General features: G+C 35.4%; 1 protein-coding gene across 2 annotated transcripts in view; it reads left to right on the top strand.

The window, feature by feature from the left end:
- MFGE8 (milk fat globule EGF and factor V/VIII domain containing) overlaps positions 1 to 15,635 on the top strand; it is an 873,429-nt gene that overhangs the window by 439,052 nt on the left and 418,742 nt on the right. For both annotated transcript variants that reach the window (XM_044078195.1, XM_044078194.1), the window contains exon 5: positions 179 to 292. In XM_044078195.1, coding sequence (XP_043934130.1) covers positions 179 to 292 — 114 coding nt within the window. The remainder of the gene's footprint in view (positions 1 to 178; positions 293 to 15,635) is intronic.

Here is a 15,635-nt window from a genome sequence, read left to right as displayed (position 1 = left end):
GCCAGGGCATAAAGCAAACACATTGCCCAATGTCAACAACACTGTGACCATTATCTATGCATTAAGGAAGACCTCTGTATGTTTTTCCTGACAGATGGTGGGCATTTTTTGTTCCTCCTTTCTCATCAAGTGTTAACTGCCATGTGAAATGTTTGTATTGTTTTATTGCTTTGCACAGATGTCGATGATTGTGCCATCAATCCATGCCAGAATGGGGGCCAGTGCAGGGACCTGGATACGGATTATGTTTGCAAGTGTTTCTCACCATATGTTGGGAAGAACTGCCATGTCAGTAAGTATTTCATACTTTCCTTTAGTTTATCTTTCTTTACTGACTTGGATTTTTTTGCCTCTGTTGACTGTTTTTCATTTGTTCAGGCCTATTTATCAGGTTCGGAGTTCAATGACATCTTCAAGAGTGGAATTCAGTACAGAAATTTATTTGTGATTTGACCTTGACATCCTGTTATTTTTTTTTCTGACAACACATTTCATGTTGAATATTACTGACACAGGTCATCATGCCTAATTTGTTCAAGTTCCATTTTAATCCCCTCACTGATGTCATTCATACTATTATTAAGTTCCATTCCTTATTTTCATTCAAAATGCGCAATATTTAAAAAAAGTGGCAGCACTTTCCACTGCTCATTTGTACCTTTTTTTATGATTTCAACCATCTAGATTTTCTGTTCCTATTCTTAAATCTGTGGTGTTGATGGCTACATTTTATCCTCTAAGTGGCTAGATCTCATAAGGATTGTTCTGAGAAAACCTGTCCCACCATACTGGGACCTGATTCACATTAGTTTAAAAATACAATCTGTAAGTATTGAAAGTGACACTAGCTTTAATTGTATGTACCTGGAAATGGCATAGAGAGAGAATTTGCTAAATATCCAGCTGTTCTTGCTTGGCTTAGGTATCAAATTAGAAAACAATACTGATTGGAAAGGCCATTACTCATATACTCTGACTTGTTTGCGGTACTCTAATGGGTCCAAGGTTTGAGTTTAGTAAAAAATGGGAGGAAAATAGTTTATCCTGAGGGTGGATGTTCAGCATAAAGTTTCAGCAGCTACATGTGATGTAATATAGCCAGCATGCAGAATTCAGTGAAAGATGTATTTACTTGCAGATATCACAAGATTCTTCTGCGCTCCTTGTTACTTGACTAACAATTTTACAGCCTATGTCCTGAGCTGACTATCCATTTGTATTCATACATTTCACATTTCAGGCTCCGGTGCTTTATCCAGTGACGTAAATTATCTGTGCACCTCCCACATTTACCAACCTTATCATTTGCCTCAGTTTTGTAACTGTCAGGTCTTCTAAGATATAGACCTGTGGTTTCATTCCCATGGTTTCATATGTGTCATGTCCTCACGTTTGTGCTTACGTTCCTTGTATCTAATGTTAACCAGAACAAAAACACCTACCCAGTTCCTGAATACATTCATCTGTTATCATGTTGTTACCATTCGTATGCTATATTTGACTGCTTGTATGTCCCAACAGCTGATCTGCTACTTGATGGCTGCTCCTTTCAAATGGTAAACAGTACATATCTAAGCTTGATACTTGATTCTGTAATCACAGTCCTGTCTGCCTACTTTAGCAATATTTTAGGTATGATAGCTACTTATTGATCCTAAGAAATAAATCCACTAATATCAAGTCCATTGTAGAGTATTGTCTACTCTCCAACACAGCCTCTGAGATTATTCTTCTAAGTGGTCTTAAGATCATTGGTTTTGTCCTGAGGCATGAGTTTGTCTCTGCCAAATACTCACCATCCTTGTTTTATACAGTTACTCCTAAATATCAGGAGCACTCTGCTATATTTGCTGCTTATTTTCCTCTCCCAGAGGCAAGTTTTCTCAGATATCCAGGCTAGCTCATCATTAATTCTCCAATTCTGGTTTGAGTAGGGGTTCCACTATGTCACTGCTAAATGCAATACAGTACATCAAAATACCTGTTAGTATTACCATAGAGTATAAACTCCTTGCATTCAAAATCAATGCAAAAAGTTCAAGAAAAATGGCATAAAACTATCTCATGAAGGGGGGTTTCTGCCATTCACCACATACTTATATACAGTAAATCAGAGACTGCTGCTTCTCTGTGAAAAAAGTCAAATGCTTGCACTTATTTATTTACTTATTGATTGAATTGCTTTGTTTAATGAAATTGTCTGATTGCGCAATGCAGGAATTCTTTTCATCATAGGCCTATAGAGAAAAGCTCCATAATAAAGAAAAACATTTATAAGTACATCATAGCTGACCAAGCTTGATAAATGTGTCAGGTACAATATTTCATAATTCCATACACACAAAAATAAACACATCTTACATAATAAACATGTCTTACAGTGAATTAAAATATTACAATACAAAGGAATAAATATCAAAAGCAGTTTTTAAATTTGAGTGTTCCAAACTAGTAGAGCTTTGATCATTAGGAAGATAGATGGAGGTAAAGGCATTTGTGGTGGAAGTGAACTTAAAAGTTAGATAAAGAGAGAAAGATGTAATTAGAGTAGAGTAGTCATGTATGATGGTAAGAAGGAGAAATGAATGTATTAGAAGAAGTTGTAGATAGACTAGAAGATAGTCAGCCAGTTAAGATGAACTACTGACATAATATAGCATTTAGAAGATGATGAACATGGAGGTTTCTCTTAAAACTAAACTTATTATCTATTTCTCTAAGTGGACTGAGTATGGTTTTAATAGCTTGGAGATATAATTGGGTAGATAGCTTTATTTGATGAGTTCTGGGATTTAGATTTGTGAGACAGGAATTTATCTTTAGAGTGAAATGGTCTGTTAGGGTTATACCATATGCAGGGAAGGGCATTTATCTGGATAGTGAAGTATGGAATGAAGCAGTTTTTAGATGAAGAAATTTAAGATAGTCTGGAATTTCCATCTGGTTTATTTTAGGGAGTGCAGTATGTATTTATTTATCCTTTGTTGACCAGGTTAGTTCCACTTTCAGGGGAGATACAGGATGGTATTTACACTACTAGGGGAAGTTTGGCCACAGCATTGAGCAACTTCCCCTACTTGTTACAGTACTTGTAGTATGTGCAGCTGCTGAGTGCGAGCCATTTGTTCCTAGCATGGAGGTGGCTGGGAGAAAAGCACGTAAAGATGGTGACAGAAGGAAGTGGAGCTGGGATGAATTCTGACTCTGTAGTGATGTTTTCTTCTATGAGAGCATAAAGTATTGCTCAGGTTATTAAGAAAGGAGATCGGATGGAAGATTCTGAGGAAATCTCCTAAAAGGACTTATTTGAAGGGTTGAAGAGCAAGGGAGAAATTATAATTACAACCCTCCAGTCAGGAGGGTTGCGGAATGATATATCAGAGAATTTGTTGAACAGAGTGAACTGGAAACAGGAAAGGAAGCTTCAAGGGGTGAAATAATGGAGAAATTGAGAAAACAGAGAAGAAAGGCAAAATAAATTATTTATGGAAATAGCAGGGACACAAAAAAAGCAGAAAAGGAGAATAAGAAGATGGGAGAAGTAGAAAAAAAAAGAAGTACATTGCAAGATTTCAATGCAAAGAAGAAATTGAGTTGGACAGGTATGCAATTTAGGACAAGATAGTTGTTCCTTTATGCATAAAGGCAGAGGAAATAGCATTTATTTTAATAAACAAAGAGACATATTGTGACATTTTCTTTGAGACCACTGAGGTTTTAGAAATTTTTCTAAAGAAGTATGGAGAAAAAACACATATACATTTACGCATGGAAAAATTGTGTAGTTAGGATATTTGTCAAAGAAATGCATTAAAAACTCAACATACAGTTTTGTACAGAGACTGAAAGAAAGACTGTTAAAATATTCACTTAAGAACTTTTGCATTGAAGTAAAAGACATTTCAAAAGTTTTTGATAGAGGACTTTGGACAGGTGCTTGAGACTATAATGTGGGTTTGAAAATGGAGAATGATAAAATTGTATACATTCCAAGTATAATTAATGTTGAGAATAGAGCTGTTGTTAAGTATTGGGAAAACCAAGAACATATTTTTTGTGGGAAAGACGGACATTTCATGAACAATTGTGATAAAAAAATGGAATTTCTGCGAGCTGTGTGGTTCAAGGCATCGGCCATCCTCATGCTCCCTTTTGTCGAACTTCACATGAGAAAGTTTCACTGGTACCTGGGGTCGGTGTGACTTTAGCATTACCACCTACAGGAGTTTATTATTTATGTGGGGAAATTGTTCATAATGCAAACAAGTGTAAAGAAAAGTGTTATAAATGTAAGGAAACAGGACATATATGGATGAATTGTGAGAAGGAGAGGAGGTTAGAATGTGAAATAGAACAACAAAACAGAAATAAAAATGAAATATTGCAGTTAGAGGAACAACAAACAGAGGAATGAGAATGTAGTGAGGCACATCAAGAAGATAGTTTTGATAATATAGAAAAGGAAGAAGGACAAAGAGAGTGTGGTAGAGAGATCAGTGATTAAGAGGGTATAAATTGGAAAGTGGTTAAGAAGAAAAATATAACTGAAAAAAGAATTAAAGATAAAGATAAGAAAATACATTTTCAGGAATTGGGAGTAAAAGCTAAAAAATAAGAAAATGAATAACTATAATAATCTCTAGCAGTTTAGAAATAAGAGCAACAAATAATTTTAGAATGCTATCAATTAATGCTAATAGTATTAAGAATATAGTTAGGAGAATTGGAATAATAGAATTGTGTAATAAGTGTGATGCAGATATAATAGCACTAGAAGATATTAAAATTTTACAGAAGAAAGAGAACAAACAGAAACACTATGGTTGGGTGGTATAAAGTGAAATTTGGGACACAAAAGTTGTTCAGAAATTGCTGTACTATATAGAAAATGAATAACAATTCAAGATTATATGTTAGTTAAGTTAGGAAGGTTGATGGTAGTAGATTTTAGATGGGAAAAAAAGTATACAGATTACTAGCAATATATGTGTATGTGCTGTATAAAGAAAGGGAGAAATTGTTTTCTGGTATATTAAATTATGTTATAGTAAATATAGATATTATAATAAAAGGATATTTAATTGTCAATTAAGAAATGAAAAGAAAAAATATAGAACTGATAAGAAAGCAATGCAAGAGATAACCAAATGTGATAATGTAAAATTATGGAATTTAAGTAAAATACTTATTTTAAAGGAAGATTTCAGGCAGATATAGATTATTTTCTTTTGTCAAAAACTATAAGAGTTATAATAGGACAGGTAGTAGAGACATTTTTTTCAGACAATTTAGCAATATGACTCGAGATAGATGAAAGTAAAGAATATACTAAGATAGGGACAGGCATTAACAGAATCAATGAAAAAGAGTGGAACAAGGATAGTCAGGAAGACATAGTAAAATTATAGAAGGATCATATAACAATGAGAATATTTTTATAAGAACTGGTCAGAGTGGTGGAAAACATTTAAAGAGAAATATAAAAAGATTAATTTTATGTGGCAGAATGTGAAAAGACAAAAGGATAAGAAGGAATGTGGAAAAAGTCATAATGATGTTTTAAGATGTTTAGACATGAATGAAAGGAATTATTTTCAGAAAGAAGAAGAAATTTATCATAAAAAATCAAGAGAAAATCAAAGAGTTATTGTATAGGAAAAAATATTTTTATAGGGAAAGAAGGAAGAGGTATCACTGTATCTGAGTACTAAAATTAAGGAAGATGGTGGTATAATGATGAAAATTAAAAGAAATAATGGGAAACTTGAAAAAGAGCTATCTAAATAATGGATATTATAGTTATTTATGTGAAAGAAATGGTAAAAAGAAAAAAGTTAAAAAGGAAAAGTTTGTGGTAGGTAAAACAGTTTCTAGAAGAAATAAAGCATTGGAACAGCAGATTACAGTACCCGAAACAGGTAAAATAATTAAACGTATAAGTGTAGATGTGGCAGCTGGATTTGATGGTATAGGATATCAAATGTATATAAAGTTAATATTATGGCAAAAATAAATATTTTTAAAATATTTAATGAATGGTTAAATAATGGGATAACTTATGAAGAAATATGTGAAGATGTAATGAGATTTATATGGAAAAAGGGAGAGAAAGGTGAAATAAAAACTAGAGACCTATAATACTGAACAACTGTGACTATAAATTGTTTATTAAAGTAATACAAAACAGATTAAAAGATGAAGCACATTATATCATAAAAGACGATAAGATACTTGTGGGGTCAAAGGAAAAGGGAATTCAAGAAGTATTAATGATATGTAGGGAAACAGTAGATGATATTAAGAAAGGGCAGAAAGAACTAAAATTAATAGTGGCAGATATAAATAATGCACTTGATTCAATAGAGCATAATATTTTATGTCAATGAATGAAAGAATATAGCTTTAGTATAAAAATCAAAAAAGTATGTGAAACAGTATATAAAAACATCAATATTAAAATCTTAGTAAATGGTTGGTTTAGTGCAGAAATAAATAAGAGAAGATATGTAAACTAGGGTTGCCCAATGAATGACATCTTGTTTATAATAGTTATGAATTTTGTAATTAAAGGATTAAACGAGGAATTGGATGAGAGTAAATATATGCAAGAAATGGGGATAAAATATCCTATTGTGTCTCATGCTGATGACATAATATTAATAGCTAAAGAAAAATGGAGAAGATATGAAAAAAGTAATTAAAGATATATTTAATAGATTACAAGAGGTTGGATTAAATATTAAAGAAAAATGTAAAGATATAGGAGGTGATAAAAAATTGGAAGGTGTGCAGTTTGGGAAAACAATATCAGCATTAGGAGTTGAATTTGAAGAGTATGACATAATAAAGGAACAATGGGAGAAAATGTTGAGATCTTTAAAATGACTTAAAATTATATGGATTAGGTAGAAATTGTCATTAAATAAAAAGTGCATTTAATGAATACAATATGGATGGGAAAAATATCATATCTTGCTAGTATATACATGCTCCCGAGAGATATGTTGAAACAGTTTATTGAAATCATTTTTCAATTCATCTGGAGATCCAGACTAAATCCAGTCAAAAGAAGAGTTTTGTATATGGAAAAGTAAAGGGGATTTGGGCTTATTGAACCTGATAGTGTATGGAGCATCTTCAAATTTATATAAGGTTTGGGACAGACAAGTGGAAAAGAGAATAAGTTGGTAATAAATATATTTAAAGAAAAATATAAAAAAATGGGATGTAATTAAAATGAATAAATCAGAAAAGGAATGAAAAAATAAGAGATACGGATGTATCAAGAAAAAATAAAAATGTGGAAACTAAGAAGAGATAGAGGTGAAGAAAATAAGAAATGTTGGTGTAAGAATATCATGAGACAAAACTATTGTGTGAATCATTGGGCACATTTTGCAGAAGAAAAAAAATCAAAGCTATAAAGGAAAGGAATACATGGTGTATGACAAATGTGGCATATCAAGATATTTATTGAGGTTACAAATTGATAAGCTACCTATTAAAGGAAATATGCCTTATAAAAAAGTTGATGAGAGAGTTTGTATTATGGGGAATTAGAGACAATTGAACATATTTTTGTAATATGTAAAGAATTAAAAATTTGTGGGAAAAATAATAGAAAACAAAATAATTAAGGAGCTGCACGATTAATTACTGAGACTGCAGTGGATGAGATGTCAGTTATTTTCTGTAAATATGCAAATTTATGTATTGTAAATAATGTGTAAGATGAGCATGTTTTATAGACACCATATTAAAGAATATGTTAATGTGGCTAAAAATATTTGGTATAATTTGGATGATTTAGAATGAAAGGTTAAATGAGGTTATTTTAATGGTAAATGGAGTTTACCAAATATTATAAAGAAAATCAAGTGGTGGTTATGGATTAAAGAGTTGGGTCTGTATGAATATAATCATTTTTTAGTAATTAATGGAGAGTTAAAGTATGTAAATGTATGCATTGCAAATGAGGTGTAAATAAGTTGTAAATAAAAATCCCCTATCTTTTTCAATAGGTGCTGTGAGATCTTTTATATCCACCTAAACTACCCCCATCTCAGGCAGGTGAGGCCTTAATTTAACACTTTATCTGAAGAATAGCACATAGGAGTACAGCAGCCCCATTATGCTGCACTGCAGTGTCAGTAACTGATCTACTTGTTTTGGAAATAGAACCAAGTCTTCTGCTTTACTGACACTGGAGGTAAAGGCATTGTGTTGATAGATGGTAAACATGTGCAGTAGATGTATGACATGACTCTTTATAGGGCTATAAGCCTTTGGAGAATTTTCTTTTTGACATAATGTTTATGAGTACCAAATATGAGTTTATCATCAATAGTTACAAGTAACTTCATGTTGGAAACCTTCTCAAGTGTAATATTTTGAGCAGAGGAAATATTAAAACTATTTAATTTTATTTATTTTATTTAATTTTATGCACTTTGAAGTACTTGTAGGTGGCTCTTTCTCTGACATACACTAGTTCTGTACCCAGCTATATTACTGCTAATACATCAAGAAAATCAAATTAAAACAAGCATGTATTCACCGAAACAGAACCTGAAAAAAAAAAAACGTGTACAACTAAGCACGTTTTGTTAGCATACATGTCATGCTTCTGAAGAGAAACCCCATTTAGCTTGTTAGAAGCTCACACTTCCCATCCATTGCTCTTACTTTTGTAAACATTAATTGGGTTGCCATTTTCATTCTTCATTATGTAACCTCAGATTTTGATTTTTAGTATGCAGCTTAGTAAATACTTCTATGATTCCTCAATAAAAAAATGATCAGTTGAAGTTTCAACTGGATGAAAAAAAATGGCTAAATATTTAATGAGGTGAAATAAAAAAGAAACACATTTTTACACCCACGTAGGAGGCTTCACACTCACCCCCACTTATATATACTAACTCCACGGTTACACAGCCACACATAAAAAAGAAAAGCCCCACCCCACTGAAAAAAAATTACTTGCTTCTAACATGCAAAGAGAAATCACACTGGTAGTTATCCCTATAGAGAGCACAATATTTGGGGTGTGCATATCTGGGAACAAAATCAAATAGGCTTGAACTCATCCACTTTATATGTGACCATGTGTATGGCAATCAGAAATAGTTATGATTGCAGTAAATCATTAATGTCTATCCCCACCCTTCCCCTGCTCCAGCAATTTATGTAACTAAAGGCAGCCATTGATGGCCTGTGTTCTTCAGTTTAAAAATAAGGTGGGCCTCCAGGCTAAACTTCTCTACAAGAAATGTGTAATTAACAATGAAAACATTATAAAAGTAGTTTAAAGAAATCATAGACTTGAGGAAAAGTAGGATATTCTTGGCACAACCTGTTAGAGGACATAATCTCCACTGTTGAAGAGGTGCCAAATGGTCAATGAATGCAGTCTTTGTGATCATTTAAGTAGCCATACCAGAATCTCAATTGCACCTGCTTAAATGCCTTTCCTTTGGTGGAGCAATTTGTGTTATGGCAGGGGGCAAGAGCTGATTGGTCCTTACAACTGTAAGACTGCAGACAGCATCAATAATCATTTAAGCTGCCATAAATTGTTTGCTAGCATCAAAAATATTTTGTTCCTGATGGACTCTTTTTTTCTTTTTTCCTGAAGCCTGAAGAATGTTTGTTTTGTCCTCAACTCCCAAATTTGTTTTTTGGGGGGGTGAGGAGAGGTGACATTTTCCAGGGTGCAACTGACCTAGTTACAGCAATGGTCCTGTTAGTATAACTTTTGCTCCTGATTCTGTGCTGAAGTCCAGTAATGTATTCACAGGTGCAGACTAAGCTGAAGGAAATGCATCTGTCAAAAGACAATTATAATTACACTTTTCTGTGGCTCTATATTAGAACACCGAATGTTCAAAATTTTGAATGTTCTAATATCGAACCCTATGAATTGAAAATTTAAAACATCGAACATACAGAACAGCAAATTTTTTCCTAGGGAAAAAAAATTGCTGTTCCAAAACAGATACACACAACACAAGCACACCAAACAAACAGCAATCCACACACATACACCTAACCCTACACTAAACTATACATACACCACTAACTATCCACTTACCTTAACCCAAACCCTAACCCTAAGGTCTGTCACTATTGCACAGTTACCTCACCTGCGCCCTAACCCTAACTCACCTACCCCACCCTAACCCTCACATCCACACAATCGCACACTTACCTGACCCGCGTCCTAACCCTAACTCATCTAACCCGCCCTAACCCTCATGTCCACACAATCGCACACTTACCTGAACCCGACCCGTAACTTTCCACCACACCGCTGAAAATACCGAAGCAACAGAAACGGACAACCAAATTCTTTCCCTAGGAAAAAATTTGGTTTTCTGTTTCTTCGATATTTTCAGCGGGTTGATATTAGAACACTCAAAATTTTGAACGTTCGGTGTTCTAATATAGAACCTTTTCTGTAGTACTAAAAACTACTATCCCATGTGCTTTGTTGGCAGCCCATCACTTTCCCTAAATGGTATGGACTGTGATTCATAGACAAGCACTGAAAAGGTACACAGTGCTAATTGTTGAGTAAAACACAGAACTAAAGAGTCACAGAGCTAATCAGGCATGTATTAACATTGAATAGCACCAGCAAACTGAGCTAAGGACTGTATAATTAAAGAAATGCATGGTGATAATTAGAGAAACAGTGTATTGCTGCTATATATCTGAAGGACAACTGACCATTATGAAAGACAAAACAGCAAAGGTTTGCTATTGCATTGGAGTTAGTGCATACCTACTAGTAAAATGTAGCACTGGAGAGCTACGTTTCTTGCTCAGATGGCACAGGAAGGCAATCATAGTAGCCATTGTAATGACCCCCGTGAGTATGCACAGCAAAGTGCTAACTTGGTTGGTCAAAAAAATGAGGAAATGAGATAGGTAGGAAAGTAGGAAAGAGAAGAAGAGCAAGCAGAGGGAAACATGAAAGGGTAAGCCTAGGGTGTTAAAGGTGGCTAGGGGGAAGGAATAAAAAGGGTATTGATTCCAGGGAAAGAGCCCCTTTTGTAAGTTTTATAAAAGAAGCAAAGGTGGGAAAAGTAGTAATAAACATCTGGGGATACAATATAGGGAGAAGGGCATGTAGCGGGGGCAGGCTTACAATTATAGCACAAAGACACCAACAGGCAGGGATGCTATATACACAAAAAGAGTAGACAGCTGGAGAAGGCTGAACAACAAATAAGGAAAGAGGAATGCACATAAGAGAAGGAGAATGCCAGGATGGAGAGAGAGAGTAGAGTCCTGGTATGGTTGAATATCAGGCTGGTTCCGAGAGCAAAAAACCTTGCAGCACATACCTAGGAGGTTGATGTTATGAGCCAGTTTGTCACCCAAAGGCCCAATGTGGCAGAGCCTGCCAGAGAAATTACTCCATAAACCATGCCACACATTACTCCACATGGCTAAGATATGCATTCAGTTGATGATGCACCTTGGTAGCCATCAATCTCTGCAAATAATGCAAGGAAATAAGAGTGGTCCACTTGCAGAAAGTGAGCCTTTCCCCCATGTTTCCCCCAGGCACAGATATTAAGTGTTCCAGCATTTTTATCATATTCAAATCTCATTTTTTCACATCGAATTTCCTCAGCCTTAATACCCTAGGTTTGACAGTAGAGATTTTATAATTTTTAGAATGAATTGTCACTCACAAATTTATGCTATGAGACTGTAATGCTGAGATTAGTAAAGAACTATAAATGGCTAAAGTGAAACTAGATTTCCAAAAAGTTAATTGTTGTGGAAATCATTCTATTAAGAAGAGGGGTGAGGTACACTGCAGTACTACCTAACCAAATGGCAAGTAGTTTCATTTTTTGACAAGGAAAATGTTGCTTTTATTTATTTAAGTATAAAATATGAAAAGCAACAAACCTACAGGCAGCTGTCATTCATCCATGCTAGATCTTTGAAATTAGAAGAAGGCTGACTGCTTTCATTCCCTCTTTTCTGTTGAGGATCTGAAATTTTACCATAATCGATGAATACATTTCTAAACTAATTATTAAGTAAAATAAAAATACAGCTTCTACTTGAATACACCTTTCAAAGAAAGGAAGGAAAAAGGCTTAATCTCAATAGAGGTTCAGTTCGTAGTGCATGATTTGAGTTTGCAAACTATCAGTTCACAGATAGGGTTACCACCTGTCCCACTTTGCGAGGGACAGTCCCTCTTTGGGCAGTCGTGTCCTGCAAAGAAATCGAAAAAATGGCAAATGTCCTGAGATTTTAGGACAAACATATTTCCTACATTTTATGTAATAGTTGCATAAAACAGTTTTTCTGTATCTGAAACACCTAAATGTTATTAAAAACAGAATAAGCAACTAAAATGCTACAAGAATAAGCTTTTATTTAGGCTAAAATGTGAAAATTCTGTCCTTTGTACTCGCCGTGGGTATGTTTTGCCCTGCAAAATCTGACGTTTGTACCAAAAATGTCCCACTTTAGGCATCTGAAAAGGTGGCAAACCTATTCACAGATGGATGCAACAATCAGTACTGTGGCTTCATTGTAAAAGAAATACTGGTAGCAATGTTTTAGTCTTATGGATGTGTCAATGTACAGGTTGTAGACAAAAACTGTGACTGTGCATCTTACCTGATAGTATTTGCATATTATTTATACTGCACATATACTAGAAGAAAACTGACGCATTGTGAGGGTAGAGATAAGATGATTTAAGTCACACAAGGAAAATAATGGTTCTTATGTACACACACAGACTCCCAATGTAGGCAGAAGGAATACAAGTAGCTTCTATGGCTCCCCATTAAAATGTTGGCATGCCTAATACTGAGTGTTGGCAAGCTGAAAAAAAAGACCAAAAACACTGGAACAGCGAATATCAGAAATCACTCTTCTCCTTTAAATGTACTGACTTTGAAATCATCATACTTCTGAGAAATTACATCTTGGACTTATATTTAAGTCCATTCTTTTGGCTATTCAGTCTCCCCATTTAAAACTCTATCTAGTAGGTCCTGACATTTCAAATGATTACAGTTGTCTACATACCTTACAAGCTGCAACTGATATCATTTAGGCACTACCAAGATTATAGTATGGCTTTTTTCATAGAATTACTAACTTTGATAAGGAAGAGTATGGGGTAATGTCTGTCAGAAATTGAAGGACTACAAATTGATAGCCTCAGAAAGCCATTTAATTTAGCTAGTTTATTTTATGATGCTTTAAAATCAGCTACCAAAAGATAGCAGAAGTTTTCACAACACGATAAGTCAGGATAAGACATGGAAAAAGGAAAAACATTTAGGGTTCAATGGTTGTGTAAAACACTTATGACTCACAATAGTGTTATTTTATCTAAATGTGAGAAGCAACTTTGCTTCGATATCTCTAGCATGAGTCATCTGCAAGGGATTTAAACTGGATTTGGGTAAAGCAACAAAGAAACTGTAAAACAAGATCATGTCATCAGGAATGCATGTTCAATGTCAGACATTTTGCAGTACAACAAACTGTAATATAGTTCATAGGTGTGTACTAGGCTAATGGCCCTGGGGCCTTTACAAGCCTAGCCATAGGATTACCCTGGCATAGTGCCACCCGACCTTAGTTCCCAGTGCCTCTGTTGAGTAGAGCCACTGGTGTTATAAAGGTTTCCATGCCCAAACTGGGATTGAACCAGGGACCTTTAGATGTTCAGTCTAATGCTCCTCCAGCTGAGCTATTTCAGCTCGGTTAAGATGCAGAGAGTGATTTTTTTTGTCCTGCTATATCTCATTAATACTGGCCCAGCCCCCAGTACCCCACATACATCTGGGGTATACCAGCATTCTCCTACCCCTCTGGATTTGCTCTAGTGTTGTTGGGGAGTCAGGATTCTTAAGGGTGTTCTGGGGGCACGGCCATCTGTGCTTCTATCCATTTTTTTTTTATTAGTTGACCTCCCCACTGTTCCCTATCCCCCATGCTCACTGGTTGTGTCTGAGGGCAATTTCCCTCTTTGGACCACACTTTCCCTTTAGGAAGCATTACCACTGAGTGCCCTCTCTAGTAAGAAGCTTACTGAAAAAAGACAAGATGCCTGCTGTGTCAGCAACAGGGATAAGGGTAACCACGTGAAGTAGAATATCATGAGGGCATGACTATTATATGTCCAACTGTTGGATGAAATTAGACTGTGGAAGAGAACATAGCAAAAAGGAATGACAGTTACATATTCAGCTGGGGGAACACTGGTGCAGGGAACAGAGCAGAAGGCTATGATATGTCCTATGGGAGTGGGAGACCGTGCTATGGATCACAGCACAGAGGCATGATGGTTACATGTCCAACTGTGAGAAAGTGATGTATGCATACTGAGGAGAGGATGTGCTACAGAAGACACAATGGCCACTGTAGATGTTTGAAGGCAGGACTATGTGTATAGAGGATAGAAAGAGGAGGTACTGTATGTACTCAGCTATTCAGGTTGTCAACATAGTGATGCAGAACTGGGGCTACTGATAACATGCCTGTTTCTACTGCTGTGAGTTTAGAACAGGAGAGTGGTCACAGCATAACAGTGGATGGGTACATTGGCACCAAATGGGAAAAGGCCATTGCACATACAAATTGGTCAGCCAAGGCGCGTGCGCACACATACACACACACACACACACACACACACACACACACACACACACACACACACACACACAGGTGTGGCATAGAGTGGTACAGGATATCAGTACTGTTTGTGGCAATAAAAAGAGCACAGAGTGAAGAGAAAATGGATAGCTAAGACCAAGACACAGGATAGTTCCAGGTACATGCACACCACAGGAGAGGCCCAGTCACACAGAAGCAACAGACAGAAGTGGATGAATTTCTGGTATCCTAATTGAGAAAGATGAGTAAAGCAAACTCAACCAGACCATCACAGTTGAAGAAGGAAAAAAGACTTTATTAAAAAGTCAAAAAACACAGCCCTCAGACCGATTTTGGCCTTAAGCCTTTTTAGGCAAATCATAAATATTCATTTAAGCCAGGTGAAAACAGACCCCTAGTCTAACTATCCATGCTTTCTCTTTCGTATTTAGGATGTTATTCCAACCAACTGTACAGCTTCTATTCCCCCAAACGTTATCAATAATAATAAAACGAAATTGAGCAGAGGGATGTTTTAAAGTATGCATATATAAAGCATTATTGGGATTTTTATTTCTAATATTGCTAAAGTGTTCCGACATTTGGAGCTTAATGGGTCTGGAAGTTTGGTCTACATAGAAGGCTGAACAAGTACATAAAACTAGGTAGATAACCCAGTCTGTACTGCAGTTACCAATGACCTGAATATCAAACAAAAGCTGTGTATTTTTAGATGTAAATTATTTCGTTTGAATTTTCAAAATGAGCAATGTCCACACGGGAAACAACCAACCGATTTGTTTCCCTCTAGTGTAACCTGTGTTGATTTAGAAATTTGTGACTACACTTATAGTGATTAAAATAACCACTGTTTTTTCCTTTTCTGAAAGAAAACCAACACCTGTTTTCCAAAAGTGTGTGTAACCGTTCATCCGATAATATGTCCCAATGGTTCTGTGCAATATTGATGAAATCATATGTATTTC

This window comes from Protopterus annectens, chromosome 7.part0, assembly GCF_019279795.1.
Source record: "Protopterus annectens isolate FY-2018-M chromosome 7.part0, PAN1.0, whole genome shotgun sequence".
NCBI lineage: Eukaryota > Metazoa > Chordata > Ceratodontiformes > Protopteridae > Protopterus > Protopterus annectens.
Note: the sequence above shows the minus strand (reverse complement) of the source record. Positions and strands in the feature narration are given on the sequence as shown.